Below are 16380 nucleotides of genomic sequence, written 5' to 3'. Positions count from 1 at the left end.
CAACAAGCAATGACGACCAAGAAAACCAAACAAACAGAACTAATTTGGAAAGTATCCACGGGCAAAAAGCTTGAATTTTTAAACTGGCTAAGTTGCAGTAGTAGCCCTATACTGCCATGCTAAAATCTGAAAGAGCTATGGACAGTTATGTCCTGCGTTTAAACACAAGTACAGCAATCCTACTACATGAAGCACACAGGGGCATAAGAAGTAAAAAAAACCCTACCAAAAGAGCAACTACCTCCATTGTTTACAAAAAACTTCTTATTTCCTTCTTGATAACTGACAGCGTACTTGACAGGAGACTTGCATTTTTAAACTACATAGTATGTAGAAATGTTGAATACTTGTGAAATGAAGGTGATGCACTAATATGCTGTAAAATAACTAGTAGTTGTGGGTTGCCTTTTTTTTTTTACATGTTTTCATCCTTCTGAATGGTCTCAATTTCTAACTCCACTTCATTCCTGGAAACTTTCCAGTTGATTTACCCAACTGAAAAACACCACAAGAATTATACCAGTTCTGACACAGAAAACTAAGTTGACATACCTCTCTTCCATCCCTTCCATTTTAAGGCATGGTCAGCTAAACATTTTTCTGGAAGATGTTTGTCCAGACAGTTCTCAAACACCTCCAGGGATGAGGATCCCTGAGCTTTCACAAGACACTAAGTGCTTCATTACAGCCACAACTGGGGAAGCTTTCCTAATGCCAATTCAAACCCATGACTTCTTGCCGTGCACACTGTAGGCATGGAGAAGAGATTATTCCCTTCCTCTCTGCTTTAAACAGGCATATCTTCAGCCCTCAACATTCTTTTGTTTAGACCAAGCAATACTAGTTCTTCTGCTTCCCGACCATTCACCCTGCTCTCTCCTGGACTCATTTCAGCTCCTCCTCCAATAGTAAACCACAAATGACTAGTCTCTGTCCAGTTTTCTAACCAGTTCTGCATTCTACCTACAGTATAGTCATCATGACCATATTCCACAAGTCCATTTACCTGAATGGACTTGTTAACAAGATCAAAATTTCACTAAAATATATCCTGACATTTATTTATCTAATTTCTTTCAGTTTGACAATTTATTGACTCAAAGTTAAACTCAGACACCATACTCATCAACAGCTTTCTCTCTCTGCTGAGTATCACTATTCCCTGGCAAGCAAGCAACAGATTTCTTCCACTTTACATATAAAAGAGTACATGATGTTAGAATTGATTCAAGGACCGAGACCAACCTTTTCTGAATTGACTTGCAGCTAGAAGGGTTTCACCTGGAAACATGTTTAAAAGACTCAAATTTCAGAGATGCCTACACATTCAAAATAACGTACCTTAGCCTGGCACAAGTTAGCAAGCCTGAGACAGTTAGCAAGCAGTACATGCTTTTTCCGTGGTTCTTAATAATTCAAATCACACACTCCACAAATTCACTAGGTGGCATTGCACATCAAGCTGCAACCATTTCTGTAAGTCCAGAAATTCTAAGACTCGCTTAATAAGATACACCCTGAAGCACAGAGTATGTGCACATATTTGTGGCCTCACATAATTATTTCTTACAATAAAGCTATTGGAAACATCTCTCTGAAGGAAGGATGATCTGTTTGTCAACACAATTTGCAGTTTCAGGAGCTAAGTAACACAAGACCTAGTAAAAGCTACTATAAGTGTATGCCTATTAAATTTGAAGTCATACATCTTTACATAGGAATCACAATGTAATCATGAGGTGAATTACTCACACAAATAAGGACTATAAACAAGAAGCATATGAAGAATCATGTAATATATTAATATGTTCAAAACTCTGTAGCTGTGATAAGTATTTTAGAAATATCGCCTAGCTAGCATGGTACTTTGGCACCTTGATTTATACACACACACACACCATCCAATACGAGAATTTCAGTAAATTCTTTAAGTCACGTTTGAAGATTATATTCAATTAAGGTCATAGCATGAGAATTATGAACTATATATTCATCCCCATAAGGAATAAAACAGAAAACTGAAATAAAGTCAAGTCCTTTGCTGGAGAGCTGTGAAACATGCCTGTTTGACTTGGAAGTGTTTCTGGTCTCCCATATATAGTATTTGCAAAATGGCTTTATGTACCTTAAGAATAAATCATTTTGTCTGCATAACTGCACTAACACATGGACAAAGATAACTTCTTAGATACAGAGAAAGTTCAAGAACCAGAGGCAGTATGGGCACAGGTCTGTTCAGATCACTCCACCCTAATGAGGAAGCTATATTGTTTCTAGTTGAGCATTTTGCAATGCATTCTATCACATGTACAGCATATGCAAAACCAGACTCTGATACACTGGGCAACTTTATGGGGAAGGAAGGAGTTGAGCATGTGAGTGGTACTTACCTGCTTCGGGGCAATCATTTGAAAATCAGAATCATACTATCAGAACAGCCTTAGCAATGAGTGTGAGGAGTGCTAGAGCTCCCAAACAATTTGAACAAGCAGAAGTTTGCTAAAATAACTAAACTGGCCACACTCTTTCTGGCACCATTTCTGAATAATGCTTGCATAAATAAATGTGCTATAACCTGCAAACAGTACAGCACCTTCCATTTCAAGCAAATTCACTCAAGTAAAAATCCTGAAGGCATTCAACCTGACCTGTCAGCAAGAAATTACCTTGTCCTTATGCTGCCATCCGACTCTAATACAAATGATGATAGAGTTTTGTATATTTCGATAGAGAGAAACCAAATAAAGAAACTTTATATATGGACAGGTATTTTCACAAACTCATATTTGTGCTGTTAAACTCCAAAGGATTTTTTTCTAAAACAAGATCTTCCTTTAAAGGCCAGTGTACCATCTGTGTTTGGCAAAAAGAAAAAAAAAAAAACCAAAAAAAAACCACAAAGAAAAACTAAACAGCTAATCTAGGCTTTTCTTCACATTAAACAAATTTGCTTTCAGTTCTAATATTATTTTCATGTAAGGGAAGTGCCGTCCATACTAAAAATTGCACCAAAGACTTACAATGAAATCTTAGTAACTCATGGAAAAAAATGTAGTTATATGGCAATTCTCTCAATATTAAAAAAATAATAGCACACACTATGCAGTAATCATTTGCTGATTTTCATTTTGTAAATACCTAGAATTTCTGTAAAAGTCAGTTAGCTTCTATCTTAATTAGAAACTCACTACTTAATCTAGGCTAGAGGTAGTTATAGAAATCTCGTACTGCAAAAACGTTCATTGGCTAAGATTAACACGTCAAGATTCTCAAATTTGGGTTTCTTATAACAGACAGAAGTGTACCTATACATATTGTCAGCAGGAGTTGAAACAAAGTGGAGTTAATGCTTTTGCTTCAGTTTTGATCCTAAGTTCCCATAAAGAATATATTCAGAACACACACCACTAAATATTACAAAACGATTTGGGAGAAAGTAGGTGTCTACTCACTAACAGGATTCCTCCATCTTACGCAATCCCCTCCCAGTGCCTAATTCTCAAAAAGACATATATACACACACTCCAGAAAAGCTCTATTCAGGCACAAACTATTTCTTTGAAAGCGTGGTGGAAATAATCAGGTCTAGTTCTGAAACACGAGGCTGCTGACTGGATAAATACAAGTAGATTTATGTATATTTCTCAAGCTAACAAACAAAAAGCCAAATACTAAAATTGAAAAAAAAAAAAACCAACAAACAAAAACAACTTGCTGAATTTGCAAAACTTAAGGCAGAAATCAAGCACCAATAATTAAGCCGCCAAAAAATAGAGACTATTTTCAACATGTGGCCATAGGTGTTTAGCAACTACTCTGTCCAGGCTAATGATAGGGTTTTGTATCATTTTTGAAACTTCAGCTTAAAGAATTAGCTTATTTCTGCCGTTTATGCTAGGCAGAATCTTTTTGTTCCCATTTAAAAAGGATATTTAATAAATAAAAATCCATTGCCAGTATTTGCTGGACAATGGCTAATCTCACTTGGACACATCCTTTAAATAAATATTCAAGAGACAAAAATATCCAAATTAATTTTCAATGACAATTTCTTCCCAAAAGTAGGCTAATGCATTACCATTTAGTTACAAGACTCCCAACATGAGTCTGGCCCAAAGCCCACTACTGTGAATGGAAAATCTCACACTAACTTCAAAGGACTTGGGACCAGTCCCTTTAATAACTACATGAAGAACATTCCATTTTGGGAGATGCAGCTACATAGCAGTGGTTAATAAAGTCAATGTGTGTTTTTAGTGGTTGGAACTTTTTTTCAGGAAAGAGTTATGCCTAATAGGCTATTAAAAAAAAAAAAAAAGGAAAAAAAAAAAAAAAAAAAAGAAAAAGCAGAACGTCATAAAGTGCCCAGGACCTCAAGATAACAGAAAGCTGGGAAAACCCCCATATTATGCCACACTAATCTAATAGGAAAAACCTCACCATAGTAAGAATTCTCTAGGTCTCAAGCTGTAAAGTTAATTTCACTGCAATCTTTTACAAAGCGTTTAGAGATGAACATGCTCAGCTGGCATGCAGTTACTGCGACTGAAGCTGGCCAGCACTGTGCATTCAGAACGGATGGCTGCACTTCCTGCAAGTTCTGCCTTTGGAAACAGGAGGAAGCTCTTCTGTGTCCATTTGCACCACCCCCCACCCATGACAGTGGACGTTGTCGCCTACTAATGAGAACCAAAGATTGCATTCACAAAGGATGAACAACACGTTACTTAAATTACATCCCTTAGTGAAACAGTAATTAAAAATATATGCTATTTACATACTTGCAGACCTCCTTCAAAGCAGATCCAATTTCTGAATAATAGAATGGGTTATCTTTATTCTATGAAATAATCATTACATTAAAAAAAAATGCAAAACCCATTTCCATTTCTTTTCAGAAATTTCTGTATGAGCCTTCTTTCACATCCTTCAAATTAGACACTATCTTTTTGAATAAGTAAAAAATATTCTCAGGCAAGGCTCAAGTCACCTGCAGGTTTGTACATCTTCAATCTTGTTTCCATTATTTAAAAAATGTCATTCTTTCCGTTTTTCTGAATTCAATTATTTCATAAAAAGCAAAGGAAATTGGCTAACAGACTACACAAAAATAAACTATTAAAACTGGCTGTGTAAAACAAGGAAACAAAAACAATGAGAAAAATATCTTCCTCTCTAGTCATTTTTCAGTAAGAAGAGTTTAATTTGCTTCTTGAACCAATGAAGGACACAAAATTTCTGAAAAATTGTGATTTTTAAGTTGAAGGATAAACTGCATTTCCTTCTTGGTAGCGATCTGAAGTAACTACAGAATCTTGCATAATGGTAGCTGTACAAAGTAATCTGGATAGAAAAAAAATGTAATGTGTTCTAAAGACTAAATAACAAAACAGCAAACATTGGACTCACTCTTAATCAAATTATTACATCAGAAACTTATTTCAGTCATACATTTTAAATGTACAATATGTTTTATGCTAACTAAGATCTGCACGTGAAATCTACATTATCTCACTATCAAGTTGCAGCTAGCAGTTAACAGAAGACCCAATAACATTTTTTTTAAAAAGTCAGAGAGATAACTAGATGAAAAGAATAGGCTATGCAGAGAGTAAATCCAAGTTAAGCTTTCTGTTTGTTAAGGACAATTAACAATGGAGCTAAATCACGAGTTAGGTAGCTACAATCAGAGAAACAACAGCACTACTGCCAAATCTTTAAAAAAAATTAAAAGGCTAAGGATCTAAATGCAGGAAGCATTTTTTCATTACTACTATGTTCAGTAAACTTCTATTTTACAGAAATAAAGATAACATAAAGCTAACATTCAGCACTCAGGTAACATTTCCTGCTAAATGACGTGCAAAATAAAATCAAAATATCATTGCCAAATTGGAAAATGCACTTGTAACTGTACAGAAAAGCAGCATCTTAATCCAGTATACTTACATTATTGCATTCTCCCAGGAAATATAGTGCAAATCCATCAGCTTTCGTAGCTGCCAAAGCAATAATAAAAGAAATTATTGTACTCACAGGGGGAAATCGAACTTACACAAGATCTGAGGTGAAACCACAGATTCAATTCCACTTAGGGCAAACATCAAATTCTAAAGGTGAAGGTCTACTGATGTGTCCCCTGAAACTTCCCAGACTCTACAAAGTTAGAGGTACAAGACAATTCTTGTTTTCCCCATTGTAATTTACTACATTCTAAAAGATAATTAGAAACAAGCTCTTTATATATCTTATTCTTATTCCAAAAGCTGTAAATTACATCTGTAAATTACATCTGATTTACATCTGTAAATTCAAATGAATTAATATGACAGCATGGAAGTAACATAAGAACATGTATTTACAATGTAATCAGACAGATAACCTTATAATTTCCATGACTAAAATAAATACTATGCGTAGACGGTAAGCTGTATTTGTCCTTGCCTTAAGAGAGAAAATTATGGGAAAATAAAATATTGCAAATATTGCCATAAATGTGTTTCAAAACAAACTGCTGCTTTTTTTTCTGCACCTGCCCCATATTATAAACACTGACACACACCAGAAAGTTTACACTTGTCAGATTTCTGCCAGATTCAGACTGTTGTGTGAAGCAGGGTAAACTCCAGTTCCTTAAACTCTCAAAAGTTTAAAGTCAACCAACCATTATAACTTACTGCTAAAATGAAAACTCTATCAGGCCCAGTCAGCATGGATTTGTGAAAGGCAGGTCATGCCTGACAAACCCGATCTTCTATGATAAGGTGACCCGTTCAGTGGATGAGGGAAAAGCTGTGGATGTTATCTACTTGGATTTTAGCAAAGCTTTTGACGCCGTTTCCCACAGCATTCTCCTGGAGAAACTGGCTGCTCATCGCCTGGACAGGCGTACTATTCACTGGGTAAAAAACTGGCTGGATGGCCGTGCCCGGAGAATGGTGGTGGAGTTAAATCCAACTGGTGTCCGGTCACAAGTGGTGTCCCCCAGGGCTTGGTGCTGGGGCCAGTTTTCCTTAATATCTTTATCAATGATCTGGATAAGGGGATCAAATGCACCCTCAGTAAGTTCACAGATGACACTCAGCTAGGTGGGAGAGTTGATCTGCTTGAGGGTAGGATGGCTCTGCAGAGGGATCTGGACAGGCTGGACCAACGGGCCGAGGCCAATGGTATGAGGTTCAACAAGGCCAAGTGCCGGGTCCTGCACTTGGGTCACAACAACCCCATGCAGCGCTGCACGCTTGGGGCGGAGTGGCTCGAAAGCTGCCCAGCAGAAAAGGACCTGGGGGTGTTGGTGGACAGCCGGCTGAGCATGAGCCAGCAGTGTGCCCAGGTGGCCAAAAAGGCCAACGGCATCCTAGCCTCTATCAGGAATAGTGTGGCCAGCAGGACTAGGGAAGTGATCATCTCCCTGTACTCAGCACTGGGGAGGCCCCACCTTGAGTACTGTGTTGAGTTTTGGGCCCTTCACTACAAGAAGGACACTGAGGTGTTGGAGCGTGTCCAGAGAAGGGCTACAAAGCTGGTGAGGGGTCTGGAGGACAAGTCTTATGAGGAACAACTGAGGGAACTGGGGTTGTTTAGCCTGGAGAAGAGGAGGCTGAGGGGAGACCTTATCACTCTCTACAACTGCCTGAAAGGAGGCTGCAGAGAGGTGGGGGCTGACCTCTTCTCCCTGGCGACAAGTGATAGGACGAGAGGAAATGGGTTCAAGTTATGTCAGACGAGGTTTACATTGGATATTAGGAAAATTTTTTTCACTGAAAGGGTTATCAAACATTGGAATAGGCTGCCCAGGGAGGTGGTAGATTCATCCCTGGAGGTGTTTAAAAAAAAAAGGGTAGATGTGGTACTTGGGGACATGGTTTAGAAGTGGTTTTGTCAGGGTAGGTTAATGGTTGGACTCAATGATCTTAAAGGTCCCTTCCAACCTCAGCAATTCTACGGTTCTATGATTCTAACCAGGAAATGTACATATCTGATAACCAGGTTTTATGAATGAAGACAAGAAACCATTTAGTACATTTCAGGGGAATAATTATACTTGTTTGCAATCACATCAATTGTCTTTCTGCATTTCTTTGCCAAAAGGAAAAAAAATCCCACTGTGTAGTTACTTGCTTATTGCCAATTGTGTAACACCAGCAAGAGTTCAGAGCATGCTAATTTGCATTCAGATGTTAAATCCTTCAGCTCTAATATGTAAGCACATTGAGTTAGAAGGCAAATGAGCACTGTAAAGGAAATGTAAAAAAAAAAAAAATTCATCTCCTCTACAAAAGGAAAAAAAATGTAAAAGATAAGCAGACTCTGTCTCCTATAGCTTCTTGCTTGCTGTGTATTAACAAAATCCAGTCTGACTTGCTGTGAGCTGGACATCAATATCCAAATAACCACTTAAGCAAAATCAGTAAACAGAAGTGGTCCTTTTAAAACATCATGTATATAAACCAGAACCACTACTCATCATTAAAAGTGACAAAGTAGCAGAGATGGTAAAACTTTTCTGAAGAACTGACTGAAAGCTATAGTGAACAAAGCTAATGATACTTCCTACTGAAGTCTGAGTACATCCGCTACGGCTAAAAAGAAGCTGAATTACACTTATTCATTATTGGGAAATTTTTTGGTTTTATTTTTTAATTTCTGATCATGTATAGTATTTTCTTACCACAAAAGGTACTTACATCTGATAGAAAAAAAACGGATATAATCTGAGATCATGCAAAAGATATGCCCTCTCTCAGTTTTGTTTCAAAAGGAGTTCAAGTATGCAGTGATATTACCAATAGATTGTTTTACTTTCAGTATTGACACTTCAACACCATCATAACAGAATAGTCTATTCCTTGGTTCATTTAACAGGGGACTCTAATTTTGCAATTGGATACACAACTCTCTCCAAAGATGAAATTCACTGAAGTGCAGTCAGGGATTCACTGAGGGACAAAAGGTGAAGTAAATTCATACTGAGACAACATCCAAAGAAAACACTGTTAGCCCTCAATACCTGTCTTCATTAATTAAACCATGCAAGAAATGTGCTGTGCACTGATAGTAAGTAAAAGCTCAGAGATGTCCGATTCTCTTTCTTACCTATTTTAATGATGCTGCTCAGTTCATAGAGAAGTAGTTGGTTATCTCCTCCTGTATCCAGGCGCTGTTCTATGTAGCTGTTCAATTCGTACACTACACCTTGCATATTTGTATCCTGGTACTATGGAAGCAAAGAGAAGAAGAACATTTTAGAGTAACTCAAATATATTTTGCAGGTTTTAAACATATAAATTCATTAAGAATAATATGTTGAGATTTCAACATTGAGTCAATTGCGACTGTCCTAATCCAGCTGCTGGAAGAACTGCGTCACTGCCAAGCAAGAAGCACAGCAGTCCACTCTATGCTCCATTAGATATTTGTTCAAAGTGTACCGAGTACACCACTGAGCAATTAGTAATCGCCTGAACTCAGCCAAGGTCACGTGACAATGTCTCCAGAAGAAGCTGAGATGTAACAATTATAAGTAACCTTCAACTCCTTCCTTTTAAGCTCCTGCTCCACCTTGAAAAGCAGGCCACTAGCTGCCTTTGCCAGCATCTTCCACCTCAAATTCATGAATCAAAGGACAGAACTGTGCCAAGCACCAGAGCTTTGAGGTGGTAGCTCAAGGAATTCAGCCTTTCAAATACAGCACCAACTAACACAAACAGACTGAAGGACAGAAATTGCATGGGTCAAAATCATGCTAGTCACTGTGGCCTAATAGGCATTTGTTTCAACTGAAGACAGCAGACAAAGTCTGAAAGAGATTACAAATTAGTTAGGATATTTAGATGGGCGCAATGGGGCACTGGTTCCTGGTACGATGAAACAGCATGACATGGCTAAAATCTCAGAGGAAAGGAGACACAGCTTCCCTTCAGGGGGCCGGCCCAGCTGCATTTGGGTAGCCAGTTCCCAAGTCCTGAGGGGCTGATCAAACTGGCAGTAAATGTGCACATGTAGCATGACAGCATCATGAACAATAATTTCACAGAAAGCTCTACTTGGCAGTAGGCAAAGTTTCATTACCCTGCCCCAAAACTAGTAATGTGGTAACTGAAGAAAGCAATATGGTCAATTACTTATGGAACTCAGTGATGCAGTAAATTATGTTGCTTAAACTAAAAACAAAGCTGGTGATATTTAGATGAATTAGCGTTGCTTGAAAGACTAAGACTTATTCTCCTGCTCATTCATACTTTAGAGCCAAATGTAATATAGACCAGACTAATGTAAACAGTACTATGGAAAATGCCACAGTAGTTCAGAGTACAACAGTCTACCCACCACTCCCACATTTATGCGTACATATGTAATTCTGCTCCCTATCTCTCTAGATCGTCTGTCTGTAACTTTGGGTAAACCTGTACACGTGACACTTACTGATGGATTAAGCATGTAACTTACACAATATATTCCATGATATAACTTTTATTCCCACTATTACTTTCATGCATTTCTATGCACAACACACTATGTCATTAATACAGAGCATATAGCCATATATTTAGGATACACTTAGCTTTGTCATCTCAAAACCAAAAAAAACCTCCAACAAACTCCACCAACACAAAAAAAAACAAGTACTTGCTGGATAATATCAATTCCCACTTCCTTTAAATTAAGCACATCCTAATCTTGACTTTAAAATGGCTCCTGAGAACATACAGTCTTTGCCAAGACCCCTTCTAAACACAAGGTATTGTCTTCATCCATTGCTCTAGATGGACATATTAGAAAATTTGAGACCTAGGGTGTCCAAAATGTTCTCAATGTATACCAAACTTTACACTTAAGAATTCTTTCTATAAAATGATGTGACAATTATAAATTTTCACAGCGCTATAAGGTCACACTGCATACATGTATAAACGACTGTAAATCTTTAGTTTGCAATACAGTATGCCACTGCCATTATTAGCACCATATGGCAGCTGGGAAGCTTCCACTGACTGTCCTCTGTTGTGTCCCACATTTACTACCATATGATTCTTCAAAGGGAAAAAAAAAAATAGCAGAAGTTCATGAAAGTGGAATTTTTATACTTATGATATAGCCATAAGTAGCCATATAACAGGAAAATGGTGAACGAGAGTCTATATTGTTCACATGTGTTAACTCGTATCTGCAAAAGCGTGTGTAGCCACATATCCTAAAGCAACAATAGCTAATCAAGCAAATATGCATAAAGCCTTTATCATGTGGAAAAATGCCTTCTCAGAACTTGGAAATGAATACATATCTCTTCACCTGTAATACACATTCAGGATTTAAATCAAATCTTCAAATGTGAAAGCTAATACATTAAGAGAACACATCATCAAAATGAGCCCACTGGCATAACAGCCGTGGCAGAATAGTAACTTTCCCCATAATCAAGCAGCGGTTCCGCCTGCATAGTAATTACATAATAAGCTACATGCCCTTTATGCTCACCCCTGCAACATACGCTTGCAAACATTTTATAAGCAGGGCAAATCATTGCATGCATCCATGTTACTAAAAAGATGGTAGCTGCAGAATACATACAGTTGTAATATGGCAGATTTCTATTACTAACAATCTGTGGATCCACAACTGGCCAGATGAATAGAATTTGTATAGATTCACAATTACGTAATTCTATGACTTAGATCAATCACCAGCAAAGAATTACTCCGTCATGCTGTAAAACAGTTTTAATTTTATTACAGTGGAGTGAAAGAGGTTTATTTATTTGGTTCTAGGCATTTTAGATTGGATAACCACAATTATGTTTGGTTGAAAAGCCACAATGTTCTTTATGAAACCATGTATTCAAACACCAAATAAGTCATCAGCAGATCATGGTAAAAGAACTATCCAATGTGGCTGCTAAGACAGGCCTGGCATATTTGGTGTAAAATTTACTTTGGGAAAGTAATTCCTTAAAAAAATTCAACACACTCAGTGGGAAAAAAAAGTGTTTATTTGTCATCAGATATAGCATGATTCTTAGCTTGCAATTTAAACATTTTTATTACTCAATTCCTTTTACTTAATTCATTCTTCCTATTGCTGATCTCCTTCTATTTAAGATTCAGTGTCTACACATATTTTGGCATATTTACTATAAAATTCTGAATTTCAGTGACATTACATTAAAATAATTCAGGTGGACTAAAAACTGGTTTAGCACTATTATGCCACTATCATATTGGCATGATATTTCTTGTAGCTGCATATAGTATAATGAAATGAAATGAAAAAGAACTAAAAATTAAGAAGGGAAATCCTGTTCTAAATATTCATATTTATAAATATGAAAGGATATTTTTGCAGGATTTATATAAAAATATTTCTATGGTTACTTGTCTTTAGAATATTGTGGTGCAATAGAATACAGCAACCCAACGCAGGCAATTTAAGTATAGTGCTGTGACTTAGATCTAAACAAAGAGGCTGAGAATCACAAACATTTTATTCCATGAAAGGATATACAGAATATCAGTGAGATGAATTTTAAGCATTCATTCCGAACAATTAAGATACAAAAAAAAATAAAAATATTCAAGGACACAATTTAATATCTAAAATAAATTTTATGTATGACAAACTAAAATGAAGATTAATTTCCATGCTTTCATGCTTATAGGGTAGCTGTGCCGGGGCATTTTATGCTCCTGCAGAAGAGAAAAAGCCCTTCTGCAGGAACAGAAAGCCTTCATTAATACAGCACAGGGTCAATAAGTGCCAACATAATCCAGAAGTTGATCTGTTTTCTCTGTAACTTCTTAAAATGTCTTCTGAATAACAATGAGAAGAGCAAGTTCCTATGTCATACTTACTCCCTACTACTGAGCTCTTTCCCCACAGCAACAATTGCCTGGTTCTGCAACAGAAACGTGTACTTTCACAGACCTCATAGCATATGACATTATCACAGGCTAGGAGAAGTTAGAATAAACAAACAGCTCAAATTCCATGTAATGTGGAAACGTATGCCCAAATGTACTTTGGGGATGCAGAACTTCGTTGGATGAGGAAAAAAAAAAGCAAAATAAATCAAAAACCAAACTGTGAAAGCCACGAAACATGAAGAAAAGTGCCCCCACATCCAGAGAGATTCCTCTTGATGTTGCTTACTTTTCATGGGTAATTTAGGCATCTGAGGCTGGTTTCAGAGGACATCAGAGAGAACCACAAGGCAGAGCTCTTTGTCAACGGATGCAGGCAGCCTCTAGCCAACCACAGGGCTACGAGGGCCAGAGGAGTACTGCCTTCTGGGAGATGGCTGTATTCGCCTGTTTCCTTACAGGCTCAGTGGGGAAGGAGAGCACAGGTGTTTTGCCCAGGAACCTGGAGAAGGAGCTGATCTGTCATATCAGTACGCCTTGGAAACAGACGTTTGGGAAAACAGGGATCAATTCTTCTAGCAAGCATCAAGCATTTTCTTAAAAATTTTCAAGGCTCCTTACCCACCCTTTTGAGTATTATCAGACTGAAATGTAGAAGAGGCCCTGGGAAAACAGTATGGATCTAGGCAACGCTGTGATTCTGTGAGGGGTAATGGTTTTAAACTGAAAGAGGGTTGATTTAGATTAGATATTAGGAAGAAATTCTTTACTGTGAGGGTGGTGAGACACTGGCTCCAAGTTGCCCAGAGAAGCTGTGGATGCCCCATCCCTGGAAGTGTTCAAGACCAGGCTGGATGGGGCTTTGAGCAACCTGGTCTAGTGAAAGGTGTCCCTCCCCATGGCAGGGGGGTTGGAATGAGAGGATCTTTAAGGTCCCTTCCAACCCAAACTGTTCTGTGATTTTCTGTGATTCTGTGATCTTCATAACCAGGGCTTCTGATCCAGCCCCTGGTGCCATCCCAGGCTTCCCCTATTTCTTTTGCTAAGCGAGAGGAGCTGGGTGGTGAGAGGCGCTGCCTGACTCTCACCATTGTGCGGGCTGGCTGGACAGAACGTTCAATGAGGACTTCAGCAGTGCTGAGCAAGCTTATGTTATGCAAAGTGAGTCCAGTGCCACCCTATCCATTTGCAAGGCACTCTAGAGGTGTCAGAGAGGTCACGCCATGAAGAGGTATAGGCTATTCTGTCCTAGGGCACTTGAAACTGAGGCCATGAATGTAATCTGAGACACGTAAGCAGGCCAGAAATAAAACAAAAATCAAACCAACAACCAGCAAAAGAACAGCCTCAGAAACCTAACAACAAAAAAGCTCTGTGAGATCAAAATAACATTCTTAAAAAAAAAAAAAAAAAAAAAAAAAAAAAAGACAAAACCACAAAACCAGCTGTTCAGGTAAGAAGCAATTCCTGGACCAGGCACAAATACAGGCTCAGCGGGGAATGGCTGGAGAGCAGCCCTGAGGAAAAGGACCTGGGGGTGCTGATTGATGAGAAGCTCAACATGAGCCAGCAGTGTGCAATCGTAGTCCAGCAGGCCAACCGTATCCTGGGCTGCATCAGAAGAAGTGTGGCTAGCAGGTCAAAGGAGGTGATTCTGCCCCTCTACTCCACTCTCATGAGACTCCACCTGGAGTACTGCATCCAGCTCTGGAGTCCACAACATAAGAAGGACATGGACCTGCTGGAGCACATCTAGAGGAGAGCCACGAGGATGATCCAAGGGCTGGAGCACCTCTCCTATAAGGAGAGGCTGAAAGAGTTGGGGCTGTTCAGCCTGGAAAAGAGAAGGCGCTGGGGAGAACTTATTGAGGCCTTCCAGTACCTAAAGGGGGCCTACAGGAGAGCTGGGGAAGGACTTTTTACTAGGGCATGTAGCCATAGGATGAGAGGGAATGGCTTTAAACTGGAAGAGGGCAGGTTCAGATTAAACATTAGGAAGTTTTTCACTTTGAGGGTGGTAAGGCACTGGAACAGGTTGCCCAGAGAGGTTGTTGAGGCCCCATCCCTGGAGGTGTTCAAGGCCAGGGTGGACGTGGCCTTGGGTGACCTGGTCTAGTGGGAGGTGTCCCTGCCTATGGCAGGGGGGTTGGAACTCGATGATCTTCAAGGTCTCTTCCAACCTAAAGCATTCTATGATTCTATGACCAGGATTAGGACCTGTTGGGACAAACAGAGGCTCTTGTAAGGAGCTTCAGTTGTTGAAGGGTGCTGAATCACTAAGAACAAAGGATGTACATAGGCCAAGGAGACTGTATATAGACACATGAGTTTAAAATGCGAATTCTCTCTTTGGTTACATCAGGTGGTATTTCAGGTACCCAGCTAATACTTCATCCAACCACCTGTCAAACAGCATCAAGACTTGCACATAGCGAACCCAAGTGATTCTGCACAGCAATTTATATGGAAAAAATGTCCTTAGGCAGGTACTGAATTTCACCACAAACACCTAAGTCATGAGATCTGAAGTGTGACAACCACCTGTATGCAAACTTATTCAGTCTTCTCTTTAAAACTGACAGCTACTTTCTTCTCTATAAAGCATACTACAGAACATAAGGAGCTGCTAAACCCAAAACGATCAAAGTCTCCTTATAAACGTCCAACCAACACAAATTTTTCCTATAAAACTATAGGCTTAGCAACAAGAGTCATCAGGGAATGAATTTAAAGATGAATTAAAAAAAATCTTCAAATAAAAAAAAGTGTATTCGATTGCAGTCTTAGTGGTCTGAAAATTTGCTTGATATTTGATTGAGATGTCAGCCTAAACTATTTCATGATAGGTATGCTCATACTGGACCAGATGTAGAAAAAGACTGGTCTTACATATGTAAGTTCTCAATGCCATTGATACCTGCTTCATAAAAAAAGAATTCAAAACAGCAACACTTTTGTACTTCTTAAAAACAAGCACTGCGGTCACAAAAATAAACTAAATTGTTTGATGCCTTTTGTTGAAACAGATCAGCTTTCCCTTCCTTTTGGGTAGCATTATGAAAAAACCCAGATCCACAGTTACCACTGCGATTTAAAAGACTCGCTATATATAATTTTCCTGTTGCCTCTATAACTTATCTTCTGGGAAGATCATCAATATGCGATTACTATATCTTTTTTAAAGAAATACTATATTTCCTTTAAGAATTTTGGAAACATTACTTTATTTGCCCAGACATTAAACAGATTTTTAAACTGAAGTATATTCTTGCCTCTTCCCTGCCCCCTCAAAAGGAATTCATAACTAGAGAGGAACATATTGGTGACCAAATCCAGTCCCTTGAAGGCAAAGGCAGACTTGTGAGAGATGTCTCATTTAAAAGTACCTAGAATATTCATTCCATGTGTCACCACACTTTACTGTAATTAGTACTTAAACATCTAACTTAGAAACAAAAAAGGCCAGACTTGTGTGTATCACAATAGTCACCTAGGTTTTTAAATGCAAGAAAGTACTGTATTT

General features: G+C 38.4%; 1 protein-coding gene across 2 annotated transcripts in view; it reads right to left on the bottom strand.

The window, feature by feature from the left end:
* Positions 1 to 16380, bottom strand: part of PDE10A (phosphodiesterase 10A) — a gene marked incomplete at its 5' end in the record, with an annotated part of 205720 nt that overhangs the window by 58639 nt on the left and 130701 nt on the right. For both annotated transcript variants that reach the window (XM_082480816.1, XM_082480817.1), the window contains 2 exons: positions 5950 to 5999; positions 9097 to 9217. In XM_082480816.1, coding sequence (XP_082336942.1) covers positions 5950 to 5999; positions 9097 to 9217 — 171 coding nt within the window. The remainder of the gene's footprint in view (positions 1 to 5949; positions 6000 to 9096; positions 9218 to 16380) is intronic.

This window comes from Vanellus vanellus, assembly GCF_965231255.1.
Source record: "Vanellus vanellus genome assembly, chromosome: 3".
In the NCBI taxonomy this organism is placed as follows: Eukaryota; Metazoa; Chordata; class Aves; order Charadriiformes; family Charadriidae; genus Vanellus; species Vanellus vanellus.
This window is presented reverse-complemented; position numbering and strand designations above follow the sequence as displayed.